This window comes from Galendromus occidentalis, unplaced genomic scaffold (assembly GCF_000255335.2).
Source record: "Galendromus occidentalis unplaced genomic scaffold, Mocc_1.1 scf7180000077448, whole genome shotgun sequence".
In the NCBI taxonomy this organism is placed as follows: Eukaryota; Metazoa; Arthropoda; class Arachnida; order Mesostigmata; family Phytoseiidae; genus Galendromus; species Galendromus occidentalis.
Window position 1 is genome coordinate 724,052 of NW_003805436.1, and position 14,998 is coordinate 739,049.

Here is a 14,998-nt window from a genome sequence, read left to right on the forward strand (position 1 = left end):
AATCCTGGCTCCCGAGAGTCCGGATTCCGCAATTCTAGCTTCTGAGAATGCCGGCTTTTGAAATCTGGCATCTGAGAATGCCGGCTTTTGAAATCTGGCATCTGAGAATCCTGGCTTCTGAGAATTCTCGTTTCTGAGAATTCAGGCTCTTGAGAATTCTGGCTCCTAGGATTGGGGCTCCTCGGATTCCGGCTTCTCGAAATTCTGGCTGAATCATGACAACAGCAGAGTATCGGCCTACTGGTTCTCAGTCGAGCCGGGATGCTGAGGACAAGAAGCACCCGGTCTCACTCCGAACCGAGACTCGATTCTACATGTGTCAAGTGAGGAATGGTACCGGGAACCTTGAGCCACGTCATCTTCGAATGCAACGAAGCATTTTTCGAGGAAGGAGAGCTACTGAAACGACTGGGACTAGACGGACAACCCTCCTCAAGGATGATACGCGACACCGAGGGACTCCTGCAGCGATACTAGCCGACAGACCCCGATTCGGAGTGGGAAGCTCCTTAGAGGCTCAACGAGTCGTCTACAAATAGATCGTTTCTTGAGGCACAAGCGTCTATTGTTATTATCATCCTACGCGTAACAGGAACGTAGCGCGGTGTCCTTCGAGCAAGATGCGCGTCACGCTCCCGAACGGGACTTTGAGCCCTAACCGACACTCGAGGAGGAGGAGGAGGAGGAGATCAAGGGGGAGTCAGCCTCCTGCCCAGCGGAGGCTCCGAATATACGATTGGAATCCGATGGATACTTCGCCTATTCAGATTTGATTTCTACTTCGGGGCAGGTGAGCGATACTTCTTCCCCCTCCGAAGACAGATTGACAGCCGAGGCTCTCGGAGAAAGCAGCGTCCTGACTGTCAATACTCAAGGAAGATCCCAAATGTTCGGGGAGCCACCGACAGAGCAAAGCCCCCTCACAGAAGCCGCCGAGACGGACGTTCCGCGTAATGTCTTCTTCCCTGAGAGGCTTCGATGGCGTATTTGATTCAATGCATTACGCAGCCGGGACCCGCCCCTGTTCTTGAATCCCTGACCCATGGACTTTCGGGGCTGCTAGCCTGTCTAATCTTATTCAGGCTTGGCTCGTCCCCGAAGATTTCGGGCACTATTTGCCTCTAATTATCGAGACAGGACTACGGGGAAGATTCCATTCGTTCGAGATCGTCTCGGCTCTCTTCGGCTTATAACTGACCTTTACGACCCGGAGCATTCCTCTTCAACGCTAACCCCCGCGTGTCGATTAGGCAAATTATTAGATGCGAGCCATTCGCTCGATGAATCGGCGGAAAGGTAGTGGGGCCGTGACAAAAACGTTTATTCATTTATTCTCCAAAAATCCTCGGCAGTATATTCAGGATTACATCTCGTCGAGCGGACTCGAGGGCGCTCTCCGGATATACAACAAGATAACATCAGATTTCTTGATTTTACAGGACCGAGTCAGCGGGTCACGTTCGTTGGTGTCCGGGTTCCGGGTCGTCTGACTCAGATGCGGGGAAGATCGCCTCATCGGAATCAATTCCTCCTACGCAGAACAGCAGCGGAGCGGGAATTCGTGCCTTCAGTTTGTTCTACGGGGTGTCGGCTCGAGCGAGAATACCTCGTTTCACCAGCTCCTCGCCGTAGTGGATTGAGACATCTTCGGTTTTTTTAAAAAGCTCTACTTTGTGCAGGTTGTCCTTCACGCTGTACTCGTACAGCTTAAAGATTATGATGTGCCCTTTGAGCATGTCGAGCATCGCGCTCTCGTTTCCTATCAGTTTGGTGCCTGGAAATGAGCACGTCTAAGGTCGGAGGTCAAGATGCCGGACGAACCTCGAGGGATAAAATTATGGCCACGGAAGAACAGAGTCATTCGTAGTCACGACAAAGGGAAGACCCGCCTCGCTCGAGACGGCTCGACGGCTCTCACCTTGAAGCTGACATCTGATCGATTGTTTGGGGAAACTGAGAAGACTTTTAGCGAGTGGATACACATGCTCCTTCTCGATGGAGAGCTCTGCCCCGTGATCCACTAGATACACTTTGTAACTGCAAGCAAGCCTGATTAATACTGAGTCGACTATATTGCTCAGACGGGATCCATGGAGCGGACATACTGCCTCCCACGCCGAGCATTTCGACCTTCGCGCAGAAATAGATACATGCAGCCTAACTCACGATTTCTGCTCCCGTTTCAATATTTTCGCCCTATACCATCCTTGGCACACGTTCCGTAAGCGTCCACTGTCAGGTTTCTCAACCCAAACCACAGCTACATCTCCGTTCGGGTCGACTTTGTTCTTGTTCCCCATTTGATGATCGTAAAGCGCTGGAAGCTCTCTCGAGATTTGACGGAACTCGAGCTCCAGGTTCCCTTTGCACTCCAAGACGCCCCAAATCGATAGGGCTCCGTAGGGCAGCACAAGGTGAACACAACCGCTCTCATCGACATGAGTGCAAACTCCGAAGCCGACGCTGAAAATTTGTTGTACTGTCGTTCAGGGAGCAGACCTCCCCCCGATTTCAAGATGTCATTTAAGGGAACTCACTCGATTCCTTTCAGGTCGATATCTCGGAAGTCCTGGAAGTCGACCGTGTGGCCTGTTGCCGTCAGAGCTTTCTCGAGAGGAACTTCGTGGAGGTGGGGGCAGTGTTGTCCCTCCAGACATTCTCCCGTTCTTAGGAAACTGGGAGAGAAAGTCGAGATGTTGGAGGAAAGACACCGAAAACCGGTAGAAAATAAGAGCTCCAATTTTTCTATCTGGTTAATTAGAACTCATAACTATCAAACCCAAATGTTGAACATACTTTCTGCAGAATCGGTCGCGAAACTCGTTGCGCTTGGCAACCTGTTTGGCGTTCTCGTAACTCCGTTGAGTCATCATAGCTCCCTGATTCTCCCCTGTATGTGTATTTGGAAATTAGGGCCTCAGGGGCGATTCGGGAAGCTCTTCCGAGAAGTGCTCAAATCACCCTGAGCGGATTACTGACGCAGTTTGCTCCTGCGTCGATCCCTCTGAGGTTCTACCCGCCGCCCAGGACAAGCCTTGCCCCGGGGTATCGCTGTAAACTGGAACAGGGAACTCACCTTCCACATCAGTGAGAATCTTCTGATCACGAGGAATATACGATATATTCGCGACGTGTTCGTCAGATTCCGGGCCTGGGACTTTATTGTCTCCGCCGCTGCTCGAATCATCGTCGCTGTCCATGATCCGTGGACCACTGACAGCAGCTTGCCTCTGAACTGCGGCGACGACCAGCGAGGAAGTAGAACGCGCAGTCGCACCATCACCTGGGAACATATTCGCGTCCATGCTCAGATACGGAATCAAAAGACTATCATTCTCGAGCAGATTCTGGATCATATTCATCGTATAACGTATGCATGCCAAGACCCGCGATATCCTTGCAGATGCTCTACGTGAGGTTCTCCGAGCTGATCCGCGGCAGACTCCGGGGGATTGGATTTTCTCTCCACGCTTACCGCTCGCATCCAGTACGAGATCAACAATCTGTTGCGTTTCAACATATTCCCCAGGGGATGGCGATTCTCGGCGCCGAACGGTGGCACCCCCATCACGCTCCGTATCGTCTGACTCGGGGTAGTCGGCTTCGCTTTCCGACTCCAAAGATCTGCCATCGACTCGCGAAGCTAGTCCCTTCTGGTTCCGAGAGTCACCGACCGAATTCTCATCTACTTCGATAAATCTGCCGGAGAGAAATGAGATCACCCTTACTCAACCTGATTCAGTACACCTGACGCTATCACATTGCCTTCATTCAATAGCTAGAGCGAAATGATCTCTCTGACAGAGCTGTACTCACGAGGTCTGCAGGAGCGCGACGAGCGACATCCATTCCTGGTTTCCGACGAAAACTTCCGCTGTGGATCCGACGAGATGGGGCTTGCTCTTGCAGCTCTTGCTAAGATTTTCCTCAAATTCCACTCGGAATTTCACTTCAGGATAACACTCGAATAGCTCGAAGAGCTGTCGGTTACATTCCGCCACATTCTTTGGGAAAACTCGAAGACTTTGGGCTGGACCAGCGGTGAGGACTTCAGCAGGCATCTAGCGCGCGAGAAACTCGGAATATCATGAATGTTCACCGAATTTCCAATTGGATCATTATTACAGTCCGCATATTGGAAACATGAATTGCTAACCCACCGGAAATATACGTTCGATGTCCACAAGGAGCTTGCGGCCAGTGTCGATCAGGCAACATTCCGCTCGGTAGCATTCTCCGTCTCGGTTACTGCAGGGAGAGATCGAACTTCGAGGAAGAATTCGGGGAACGAGATATATCTACTTTTCGACGGCTCGAATAAGAAACGACGGTTCCACGAGGCGTAGGTTCAAGATATTATATCATCAACCCCTCTATTCCTAGTGTTGACTCACTAATATTTTTCCAAGACCTCAGCTCGATACCAGCGGTCTTCGAGTGAAACCAGAGCCCATCGCTGGGGCTCTTCCGCGTGATCATCTTTCTTGAAACGTTGACCGAATTCCTGAGCTTTCAAATCCACATTCCGCAGCTTGTTCGTATCGTAGTTGACGTAGAACGAGAACGGGTTCAGGTCGTAAGCCTGGACGTCTTTCCGGTTGACAGTTAATGATTTTGGAAGGTCTCCAAGAGGAGGTATTTGAGCATTCGCCGGTCCCTGGAAGATGTCGCCCGTGAGACACATGGGTTTGGTGAGTCATCGGTCTTGTCCCGAGCTCCCTCCGAATCGAGTGCGCAACGAGAATCATGCCCGACCGGTAGTGAATCCGGGAAACCGTCGTTTCCTCCAGACCATCCGTCAGAGCGCGGCCTGCGAGAGCCTGGGCGGAGCTTCGAGGTTTCACGTGAGTTCTTCCCGCGCGGAATAGAGCACCCACGTGGGGGAACATTTCGGGGGAGGTTATCTCGGGCTGGCCTTGCAGTGGAAATAGCCCTCGGCTATTCCAGAAAGATAGACACCACGGTGCAATGATCTCGGAACTTGTCACTCATCTCTTTGACAGGAGCCCGAGTCGATGCCGGTTCCCCGTAGACCGCGGATACCACCCAGACGGTAAACTCACCACAAATCCATTCTTCATCATTGTTTACCTAACTCCGGGCTTGAATGTGTGAATGGAATAGGGCTCTTCCGGGAGAATATTCTCAGGTTTTCGATTCGACGATTGCTGTAACGTCACACTACACAGCCCCTCTTTCGGTTTCTGGTGTTGTCTCTGTGTCCGCGGTCGCGCTAGCAGACGACGCTATCTCCAGACCGGAGAGATTCTTTCACTCATCAGTGAGATCTCACAGGGTCACACCGTGATCCTGAGGGAAGCGTATACCGATGCGTGGATGATCACCGTGAAAACGTTGCGAGTCAACCACGACGGGGGAGGAATTCGAGCAGCGATACCGAGTTTCGATAGTGTTCGGACTATCTTACAGCGAGTTTGCCGCACCGGCGAGAGACCGTCTCCACCGACAATACTTCCACACAGCTTCACCCCGAGGATCGGTGGACCAAAACACTCTAAGGAGCCACTTCCTCACTCTCCGATGACGGTGTCAAGGATCGAATCTTGGGCTCCTGGACCAATGATCTCAATTCTATGCATCGACCATCATCATCGATAGCACTCTTGGAGTCGTCCCGTAATTGCTCACTTTCTTGAGGGCAACCACAGAGACTCTGGAATGAAACGTTCCATCCGGTCAGGGGCGCTTTGGCTCCAGTGCCACTGATTCGCATCGACGATGCGCAGCTCGAAATGTAAAGCAGATCGCCACCTTGTGCGCATCCAGCCCACCAAAAATTGCAGGCTATCGCGGTAGATAAGAAGAGGAAAGAAGAGTTATTGAGTTATAATGTTCTTCGCTTGAAGTGAGGTGACATGATATTTCTCCGCGATAATTCGGCCTCCTGATCATCCCGAGCCGTTCCTTGAGATTTTTCCCTCCTCTCTTCGGTCTCGTGCTACGGGTTCCATGCTTTGAAGCTCAGGGAGCCCAGATGCCGAAGTTCGCTCCCGCAGGCCTTCAGGGCTTAGGCATCAAGGTTTTCGGCGACCGAAAATCCCGGCTGCATATTTTCTTCCCGCGACTCAGTCGCCGCGGGAAAACTCCTCTGGGCTACCGCTGACGTGATTCTGCCAGATTTGAAAGGATATTCCTTGTCGATTTCGACTCGTTCGGCACGGTCGCCTCCACCTCGTCTCAGCCCAGGGCCAGAATAGTGGTACTCTTAACCGCTCCGTCTTTCTCTGTAATTCCACCAATTGTATGAGCTGGAGATCTCCTTCTTCCTTCAGATCGGCGATCAGCGAACATTTTCTTGTCAATAAGATTCGGAGAGCTCCCTCTAAAATTCCAGCATATTCGAGGGTTTCAATCAGTTCCACGAGGGTTCACGAGTCGCACACCTCTGCTCTGCATGCGAAAAACGAAAACTCCGAGAAGATAAGATTTAGGTAGTCGAGATTCGAGAGGCGGAACTCAATTCATAGACTTTTCCCTGAAGTTTTCGACGACCGGGATCTCGAGCCTTCCCCGACGAAAAAGTGTCTAGCTTGCGAAAATTCCTCTGTTGACGAATATTCAATACGATTCGTGAATGATCTGAGGAGTTGGCATGTGTCCTTGCACCGAACCTGAGCGCCGCGCGTAATGGATTAATGGAATAGCCGCTGGCAGCCGCAGATTTTCCTCGGCGCGGCGCCCCGTCCCTCTTCCCTGGTATTTCAAGCAGAGTACACGGAACGCCGAACTAGTCGCCGAACCGAATTTCTCCAAGTTCGCGGTGTCTTGACGAGCGTGTGTCCCTGCCCCGAATTTCTTCCTTGTAAGCAGTAACAAGGAAGAAATTCGGGGCAGGGACACACGCTCGTCAAGACACCGCGAACTTGTGACCGCCCGATGGCGGCGGACCAGTTCGCCTGGGGGCGCTCTGGTCGCGCCGCTGATCTAGCAGAGAGAGAATAATGAGCTTAGCCGACAGCACCACAAACGCGCGCGAACTCCAACGGGGCTGTTGCGAATCGAGAGTGGAAAGAGATTTTATTCTCAGGGCAAACTTCTGTCAGCCCGAATGAGGATGAGGGGAGACTCTCGGCGATACCTGAAGACCCCTCTGTTGGTGTATCAACGATAAGCCGAAGTTACGTGTTCAAACTTGTTCACCGACGAAGTCCGCTGTCAGCTGGAGTATCTCTCGGTTCGGTGCTCCGTTCCGAATGAAGGAGAAGGAGGCGATGTCTGAAGACGGTGATCCTGACGAGGATGCTCCCGTATCCTCAAAACCTCGATCAGCTCTTGTCGAGATCCGGATGGTTAACATAAGCTTCCCCTTCGAGCCCTATGAGTTACAGAAGGACTACATGTCAGCCGTTCTCGAATGTTTACAAAAAGGTTGGAACGGACTCCTGGAAAGCCCCACCGGAACCGGAAAAACTCTGAGCCTGTTATGCTCATCGCTAGCATGGCTGGAAGATCGCAAAGCTGCAATGCAGCTGAATTGTGAGTTTAGATCCGCGCAGTCGTAGTCAGCTTACAGGGAAACCGTACGTGCCGTCTTGAATGGAATTACCACGATAGCCCACTAACATAGAGTTTCTCTTCCCAAGACGCCGGAGGCTCTCTGCCAAAACTGAGTGCTGCAGAAACTCCGACGCAGACCTCATCGTCATTCGATTTCTATCCCCAAGTTCTCTATTCATCACGAACTCATTCCCAGCTCTCCCAGGCTAGCCGCGAACTCAAACGAACCAAATACCGGTACATGAACAGCGTCGTGCTCGGTTCCAGAGATCAGTTGTGCATAAATCCTGAGGTGAACGGATTGCCGAACTCAGCCCAGAAAATCCGCAAGTGCCAGATCCTGGTGAATTCGAGAGCTTGCGAATACCATCGGAACTACGAGACCAAAGTCAGTCACGAAGACTTCACCACAAATCACGTCGTCGATATCGAAGACCTGGTGACCCTCGGAAAGAAGCACTGCTGTTGTCCGTACTACGCCACCAAGATATTGAGGAAGAAAAGCGATGTCGTGTTCGTACCCTACAACTATGTTGTTGATCCTTCAACGAGACGCGCTCAAGGCATTGGGCTCGAGCGGAACATCGTCATATTCGACGAAGCTCATAATATTGAGTCGTTCTGCGAGGACTCACTCTCGTTCGCGATGTCTTCAACCGACATGGCGGGTGCGATGAAGGAAATCGACGCGGTGGCTCAAAACCTTGCCAATTCGGAAGAAGCGGACAACATGGAATTCAACGTCGCTGAGCTCTCGGTGCTCAAGTCCATGCTGGGCGAGTTGGAAACCCGATTCGACAAAGCCGCTGAAACGGACAAGCATTACGATGGGGATTTCATCGTAGAAATGCTGCAAGCCTCAGAGATCGATGCCCAGCATGAGCGGATCACGGGCCTGCTGGACTCGTTGCTGAAGTACATACAGAGTATCTCGTCTCAGGGTCCGTGGGGTCCGAAGGGGATCGGTTTACAGAAAGTTCTTGATATGCTGTCGACCGTGTACTCAGGTGGCACCGCACAGGAGCTTCGCGAGAGTTTCAAGTTATTCTTCGAGCATCCCAAGGAGGGACCGAAAGAGGTTTTTGTGGTTGAGCGGAAGAAGAAAAAATGGGAACTACATTTCGTGTGTTTGGCACCAGGCGTGCGTATGAAATCTATAGTTCAAGCCGGAGTGCATTCTGTGATACTCACGAGTGGAACCCTGTCTCCTATGGGAACCTTGGCGACAGAACTTGGTATCCCCTTTCAGATCCAATTGAGTAACGATCACATCATAACCCCGGACAAAATTCAAGTTCTCTGTGTGCCGAAGGGACCCGATAATGTGGAGTTAATTTCAACGTACCAGAATCGTTCTAGCGAGAAATACATCCGAAGCCTGGGTCTCACGCTGAACGAAATGTCCCGCCGAGTACCTCACGGCGTGCTGGTCTTCTTCCCGTCGTTCGCTTGCATGAAGGCGCTCGTAGAAAAATGGGAGGAATTCGGCATTATGCGGAGGCTGAAGGCCCACAAAATGCTCCTCCAGGAAGAACCTGGATCTTCGTCCTTCAATTCCACGATACAATGCTACAGAGATGCAGTCATCAATAACGCTCAAGGTGCCATGCTGTTCGCTGTGTGTCGCGGGAAGAGTTCTGAAGGTGTGGATTTTTCGGACGAATTCGCTCGAGCGGTCATCATAGTGGGTATTCCGTACGCCCCACGACAGGACAATCGAGTCAAGCTGAAAATTGACTATCTCAACAAATATGGCTCCGACGGTATGAATGGCAACACCTGGTATCAGATTCAGGCGATTCGTGCAATCAATCAGGCCATCGGTCGGGTCATCCGACACCGAAATGACTTCGGAGTCATTTTGTTCCTGGACAAACGCTTCGCCGAGCAGGGCACGATCTCCCAGCTCTCTAAATGGGTCCGGAATCGCGTGGATACCCTCCGAGAATTCCGGAAAGCTATCGTCGGCGTTTCTAGTTTTTTCCAGGCCCACAACGAGTGCGTTTCGAGCCGACTGACGTCATTTTCGTCGGGGAACGCAGCGTTCGTAAACAGCTCCCACAAATTGCCGTCCAATGGGGAAAGATCTGAGAGCGAGGGACCGTTAGTGGACGTGAGAGAAGAGCTGGAGAAGCAAAGCCAGAAGCTGGTGGAGATCTACGGAGCTGGGAATTCTGCGGGAGCTGTCACAGACGTTCCGAAGGGGAAGAGCGTACTTGAAGCTGTGGAACAATTTTCGAAGCAGAAACAAAGCAGCGCTCTTGATAACCTGCCCACCCTGTTCGAATTGAAGAGGAGATCGGCACCCGGCCCTGCTCTTAAGAAGGACGATAATAAGAGACGGAAATTGAACGTTCCACTGCACGAGATGATGGGGGACGGGGATCAAGAAACGGAATCTGCTCCAGAGAAGGTTGTGCTGGGGTCCCGTCGCGATGAGGAACTAGTGGCCGCGAAAAGTGAGGATGCCGTCGACAGCAGTCAAAGCAGCCGGAGGCAAGACACCAAAACAATCTTGCAGAATGTTTTCCAAGAAGTCGAGAAGGCCTGCCGGACTCCGGGACCGTGGCGGAAGCGCTTGATAGGCTTCATCAAGTCATTGAGGGAGACCCGGAACTTCGAAACATTTGTCGAATCTCTCTCGGAGATGTTCGTGGAAGCGGAAGCAGATATCTCCGTCGAACTACTCGTTTGCCTGGGGAAGTTTGTCGCCGAAAATCGATGTCGGTTCGGTCTGGAGATTCTAGCGCGGGTCAAATTGAGCGAGGATCCCGTTCGGAGCTCCAGCTTGAAGAAACTTAGCAGAAACCTGAACACATTCCCGTCGAAGTTTACTGTTATACTGATTCGTTGGGGACTGGAAGCCTCCCCAGAACTGGTCAAATATTTCGAACAGTTCCCGCCACCTGATCTCAATTCTGCCTCTTTCCGATCATTCTACGAGGAGAAGATCCCGGCGCAGCGCGAAGCACTTGAAGCAGTGAAATCCAAATTGAACCCCGAGCAATGTAAGTTCTTCCTGAGAGAGATGAAGAAATTCACCATCGAGAAGCAGATTACTACTCTGACAGATAATGCCGAGTTTCGCGCGAGGTTTAGTAAGCTTCGGGAAGATATTGTAATTTTGTTCAATGTAAAATTTTATGTGGATTTCCTCTTGGCTATGGGGGCTTCACGCTGAATGTATAGGATTTTCTATCCCTCTTCATGTCTGTTGGAGCAGAAGTGTCATCCGTCTGACATGCTCCCGCTATTCCTTCCAACGGACAGTTTTTTACCCCATGCTCTCGGAAAAAGTGCCCAATCGGAGCGAATCCCAGAGATCGTTGCATGAACATGAGTGCGGCAGGGAGCGTACCATGATCCAATGCGAGATAGCGGCGCTGAAGGGGCATGTCAAGTTTGTATTTGACATCACCATAGTAACAATAAAGGCGTTATTCGAAAGCCAAATTTATTCGTTCGGGTCATTTCGAGGTTAACAGCGCTCGAATACTTTGTACAGCTCCTCAGTCGAAGTCAGTTTCACCATTATTTCATTGAATTTATGAGACACCTTGATTTTCTTCCTCGCCGCAGGAAAAACAATATTCCTCAACGAATCTTTATCACAGCTCTCGGCGTACAGGTCCGCGATAGCCCGACACACTCCGCGGAAACATGTCTTCTCATCCTCGTAATTGATGTCTGAGGCGAGCCGCAGCAGAAACAGGGGTAGAGCTCCTATCCGAGGCCGCAGACCGTCCAGTACGACAGGGAGTCGAGATAAACCGTCCTCCTCGATTTCAATCGAGAAGTAACACTTGAGCATCTCGGAGACGCTCAGAAGTTTCTTGCATGCATGCTCCACCAGCTCAGAAGCGTTGTCCATGTCGGCGTTGAGACCGGATTTCGCCGATTTCAAGGACAATGTCAAAATGCTCTCCAATTTCAAAGGTTCGAATTCGAACGCTGGAAAATTAGCGAACGAATCCAAGCAGTTCTGATAGAAGAGCGCGCGAGCCAATCGGTGATGATTGACCATGATCAGCTGAGTTCCGATCTGGATCAGGGATCGATCTCTCGCAACGAAGCCAACGTAAATCATTCTCGACAAATTCCGACTCAGTTCAGCATCCGTGCCCGCAGCCAATTCTTCGCTCAGTTCGCGTATCTGCGGAACAAGTCCTGAATAAGTTCCATGATCGTCGATGGGAGTAGCTCCAATCATTGAAGCATCCAGCGGGGAGGCAATTTGGATCGTTACATACGCTCGACAGCAGAACTTCGACTTTCTCATTCGAGCTCCCCGCGGCTCCTTGCTGGCTGAAGAGCGTCGTGATCTTCTCTTGGCTCGAATCCACCCTGACGACCTCCTTGTCACGTCTCAGCTCGTCCTTCCGCGGTGGCGTCACGGAGTCGCAGATTTTAGCCGGGAGGACTGACTGTTTGGTCAGATAGTGCCTGAGGAAGATGCGGGGTGAACGCTCCGAAAGCCTATATGCGAAACCTCGGCTCTTCGTGACATGTTCCCTGACGAACCGCTCCGACCATCACCTCGACGAGTCACATGAGAACAAGACTCTATCCACTTCTTCCTGCAATCTCGTGAGGATGTATTCTTGATGGAGGAAGCCGACTTCGCTTTTGGTTGGATGCAAGTTGACATCGACGTTTTCCGGAGGCATCTCGAGCGAGAGGTACACGAAGGGATGATCGTCCTTCCGGAGATATCTCTGGTAGACGACGTCCAGACATCCTCGAATCGCTGCGCACTCGACGAGCCTGGGAGCGAGAGAATCGTAGACTCACACCGGGAGACTTCCGCCCGCACCCTCAGAGCATCCCCAACCGCGCTCACCTATTATTTATGAAGAGGACGAGTTGAGTTCTCCGCTTGTTACTGTAGTTGGCCTTTGTGACATAGCCAGTCGCTCTGCAACACCAAGAACGTTTTCTTAGTCTATCTCCCGGAGGATCGACGAGCCCGCATCAATGTATTCCGGCAAAGGCCCGAACTTTATGCTTATTTTTTCGTCGACGAATTCCAAGCTCAGTAATTCTCGAGCGATCTCTTGGCCGTAGAGTGTTCGAATGTTGTCCAAGACGGTGGAGTTCTTGCGCGTGTTGACAGCAAAGCTGTTTTCGCCTTCACCAATCGAAAGTGATCATCAATTAGGAGGTTTCCTACAGATACCAAGTCTCCGAAGAGACCCTCGATATGATGGAGTACCCTAATCGCGTTCCGCCGTGAAACGGAAATGCATAAACTGATGCTTGGGATCCGAATGAGTCGGAGCCCTCCGAATATCTCCAAGCATTACCGTGCTTGCTCAAAGAGAAGCCGATACGCGGGAAATGAACAGCATAATTCGAGACGACGGCTTCACAGCGGCGGAACTCGTCGGCAGGTGACCTGAAGGCATCGCGTCGCTGGGGAACATTGAAGAAGAGATCCTCGACAGAAATCGTAGTCCCACGATTCATCGCCACGGGCTTCGGATCGTCCTGTATAGGAAAACACATGCTCCAAGCGCCTGGTGTTTCTGCTACGAGAGCCAAAATATATCACATCGCACTCACTTGTGGCTTGCCGTCACTGTACTGGCAAACGTATCCTACGGTGGATCGTTCGGTCTTCGTCGAAATTTTCACGTGAGCAACGTACGTAATCGAGGCCAAAGCTTCGCCGCGGAAACCGAAAGTCGCGATTTTTTTCAGGTCGTCAAAGCTGCTGATCTTCGAAGTGGTGAAGCGTTCACACACAATCGCCATGTCTTCTCTGGAGATTCCACATCCGTCATCCTGGAAATGAATCCATCATTGGACAGTGAAGGCTGGGCCAATGACGAAGAGAAAGCCTTCGTCGAAAGAGAAAATTGTGAGATTCGTTCTCAGACCTGAATTTGAATGAGTTTGAGACCGCCATTGTTGAGCGTCACAGCAATCTTTGTGCTGCGTGCATCGATTGAGTTCTCGAGCATTTCTTTGATGGCATTGCAAGGCCTCTGGATTACTTCTCCTGCAGCGATCCTGAAGAATAGAGGGGATGGTGACAAAGCTTTCCGATTGTCCTCGGCAGTGGGAGCGGCCCTCCTCTTCCCAGGGAGTATGAGCCCCGAGTGCCGAAAAGGAGTACTGCTGTCTGATCAGATCTAATACCTGTTGACGACGTCTTTGGGGAGTGCATGAATTCGATTCGGCTCCATCCCGATCGCTCTCTATTGTGGAGACACCCTATTCCTGACTTCTCCTTCGGCTCTTGTATGTCCTCATATCGTCCAGCCCCGCACCATGATCATTTGGATAGCACATCAGCCGACTGATAATAATTAGTTGAACGAGGGGCACATTTCGAGCTATTGATTCCAGCGCACAAAAAAGAGTCGCAGGCCGTCTCCATGGAGGTGTCACAAGCTCTGTTTCTTCGTTCGTTCCGCGCCTCTCCTAAAGGGGGATGGGCCGAAACTCTCGGAAACAGAATGGGAATAGAACTTCGGAACGAAAAAATTTAAACAGGCAAGCTGTCTGACGCGCGCGCACTGAATGAGCTCGTGTCTAGGATTTCTGAAAGTGTCTCGGGTATCCGGGTAGCTTCATACATATTCGCTTATCCTCTCGTGTCGGGAAGACCTGCTAACTTCACTCATTTCCCATGATACGGATCTTCATTTGATGAATTCAGAATAGGAAATTATGACATTGTCTTGGGTTGTGGCGAAACATTTATTGCAAATCTATAATCCGAGTGGTCGGCAGCACCCGTATACTATCGAATGCTCTGGATCTTCTTAAACTCTTTGTAGATGCTCATCCGCTGTATCCATGGATCCCATTGCCACGTCTCGATCTTGTTCTCGAGTCTCGGTCGCGAAACACTGTACATATGACCGGAGACGACGCTTTTTATGAGAACCAGTACGTTCTTCGCTTTCGGCCTCGCCATTTCCAGGGATGGAGCTCACCTGCCGAAGAAGAGACGGGATGCTTAGTTCTATATCGTTCACGCTTCCCTGGCCAAAGTGTTCCGAATGGAAATTATAAATGCAGAGTTTCTCGTAGATTGATATATATACACTCTGCTGCGTGCTCAAGACGCCGAAACTCCCTAGGTATTCCGATCGCCGATGACTCGACGTTCCGCGGTGAAAGCGGGCTATGAGTCAATATATCGCCCGGGGGAGATCACGGAACGTGAAGGTTTCGAGACTCAGAACCGAGACCGGCACATTATTTCCCCCCTCAATAATCCACTATCGGAGTCCGCGCAGTTGAACATCAGATTCGAAAGTCCGGGAAATCATAGGTCGCGTGGAGAGTTCAGTCTTGCTCATAGTGAGGCAATTTTTGGCCACAAACTCACCCTGTAGGGACTGCACCGAGAGTAAGTTCCCGCTCCGAGAGCTGTCGAAAATACCGTTCGATCCCGACGGAGACGTTCACAAAAGCCTCTGTTCTCGCGATATTTTGAGAGAACTCTCGCTGATTGTCAACACGCAGA

At 51.2% G+C, this 14,998-nt stretch overlaps 3 protein-coding genes across 3 annotated transcripts; 1 reads left to right on the forward strand and 2 right to left on the reverse strand.

The window, feature by feature from the left end:
• Positions 1-1,577: 1,577 nt before the first annotated feature.
• On the reverse strand, positions 1,578-5,216 carry LOC100901732 (uncharacterized). Its single transcript, XM_003743590.1, has 11 exons — positions 5,064-5,216; positions 4,395-4,657; positions 4,161-4,248; positions 3,817-4,061; positions 3,476-3,699; positions 3,077-3,283; positions 2,797-2,890; positions 2,538-2,675; positions 2,167-2,463; positions 1,919-2,037; positions 1,578-1,774 (listed from the first exon to the last, which is right to left on the reverse strand). Exons 1-11 carry the CDS (start codon positions 5,082-5,084, stop codon positions 1,578-1,580), a joined length of 1,893 nt encoding a protein of 630 aa, XP_003743638.1. The 5' UTR covers positions 5,085-5,216.
• A 2,016-nt stretch (positions 5,217-7,232) lies between these two features.
• LOC100901878 (regulator of telomere elongation helicase 1 homolog) lies at positions 7,233-10,699 on the forward strand. Its single transcript, XM_029111541.1, has 2 exons — positions 7,233-7,497; positions 7,605-10,699. Exons 1-2 carry the CDS (start codon positions 7,233-7,235, stop codon positions 10,697-10,699), a joined length of 3,360 nt encoding a protein of 1,119 aa, XP_028967374.1.
• Positions 10,700-10,996: 297 nt separating this feature from the next.
• Positions 10,997-13,821, reverse strand: Mlh1 (DNA mismatch repair ATPase Mlh1). The gene is made up of 9 exons (XM_003743592.1): positions 13,660-13,821; positions 13,398-13,530; positions 13,081-13,302; positions 12,822-13,005; positions 12,517-12,646; positions 12,359-12,433; positions 12,055-12,282; positions 11,769-11,961; positions 10,997-11,671 (listed from the first exon to the last, which is right to left on the reverse strand). The coding sequence occupies exons 1-9, from the start codon at positions 13,704-13,706 to the stop codon at positions 10,997-10,999; spliced, it is 1,887 nt and encodes a 628-aa protein (XP_003743640.1). The 5' UTR covers positions 13,707-13,821.
• Between the last annotated feature and the right edge of the window lie 1,177 nt (positions 13,822-14,998).

Bases quoted from the DNA above. Each gene is read 5' to 3' on its own strand.
- LOC100901732 (XM_003743590.1), bottom strand. From the start codon at position 5,084: ATGATGAAGAATGGATTTGTG. The intron at 2,891-3,076 runs GTGAGTTCCCTG...ATACACATACAG, and splicing joins GATTCTCACTGATGTGGAAG to GGGAGAATCAGGGAGCTATG. The intron at 2,038-2,166 runs GTGAGTTAGGCT...GCTTGCTTGCAG, and splicing joins TTGAAACGGGAGCAGAAATC to TTACAAAGTGTATCTAGTGG.
- LOC100901878 (XM_029111541.1), top strand. From the start codon at position 7,233: ATGTCTGAAGACGGTGATCCTGACGAGGATGCTCCCGTATCCTCAAAA. The intron at 7,498-7,604 runs GTGAGTTTAGAT...TCTCTTCCCAAG, and splicing joins AGCTGCAATGCAGCTGAATT to ACGCCGGAGGCTCTCTGCCA.
- Mlh1 (XM_003743592.1), bottom strand. From the start codon at position 13,706: ATGGAGCCGAATCGAATTCATGCACTCCCCAAAGACGTCGTCAACAG. The intron at 12,434-12,516 runs GTTCGGGCCTTT...TTGGTGTTGCAG, and splicing joins GACGAAAAAATAAGCATAAA to AGCGACTGGCTATGTCACAA. The intron at 11,672-11,768 runs GTATGTAACGAT...CTTGTTCCGCAG, and splicing joins TCGAAGTTCTGCTGTCGAGC to ATACGCGAACTGAGCGAAGA.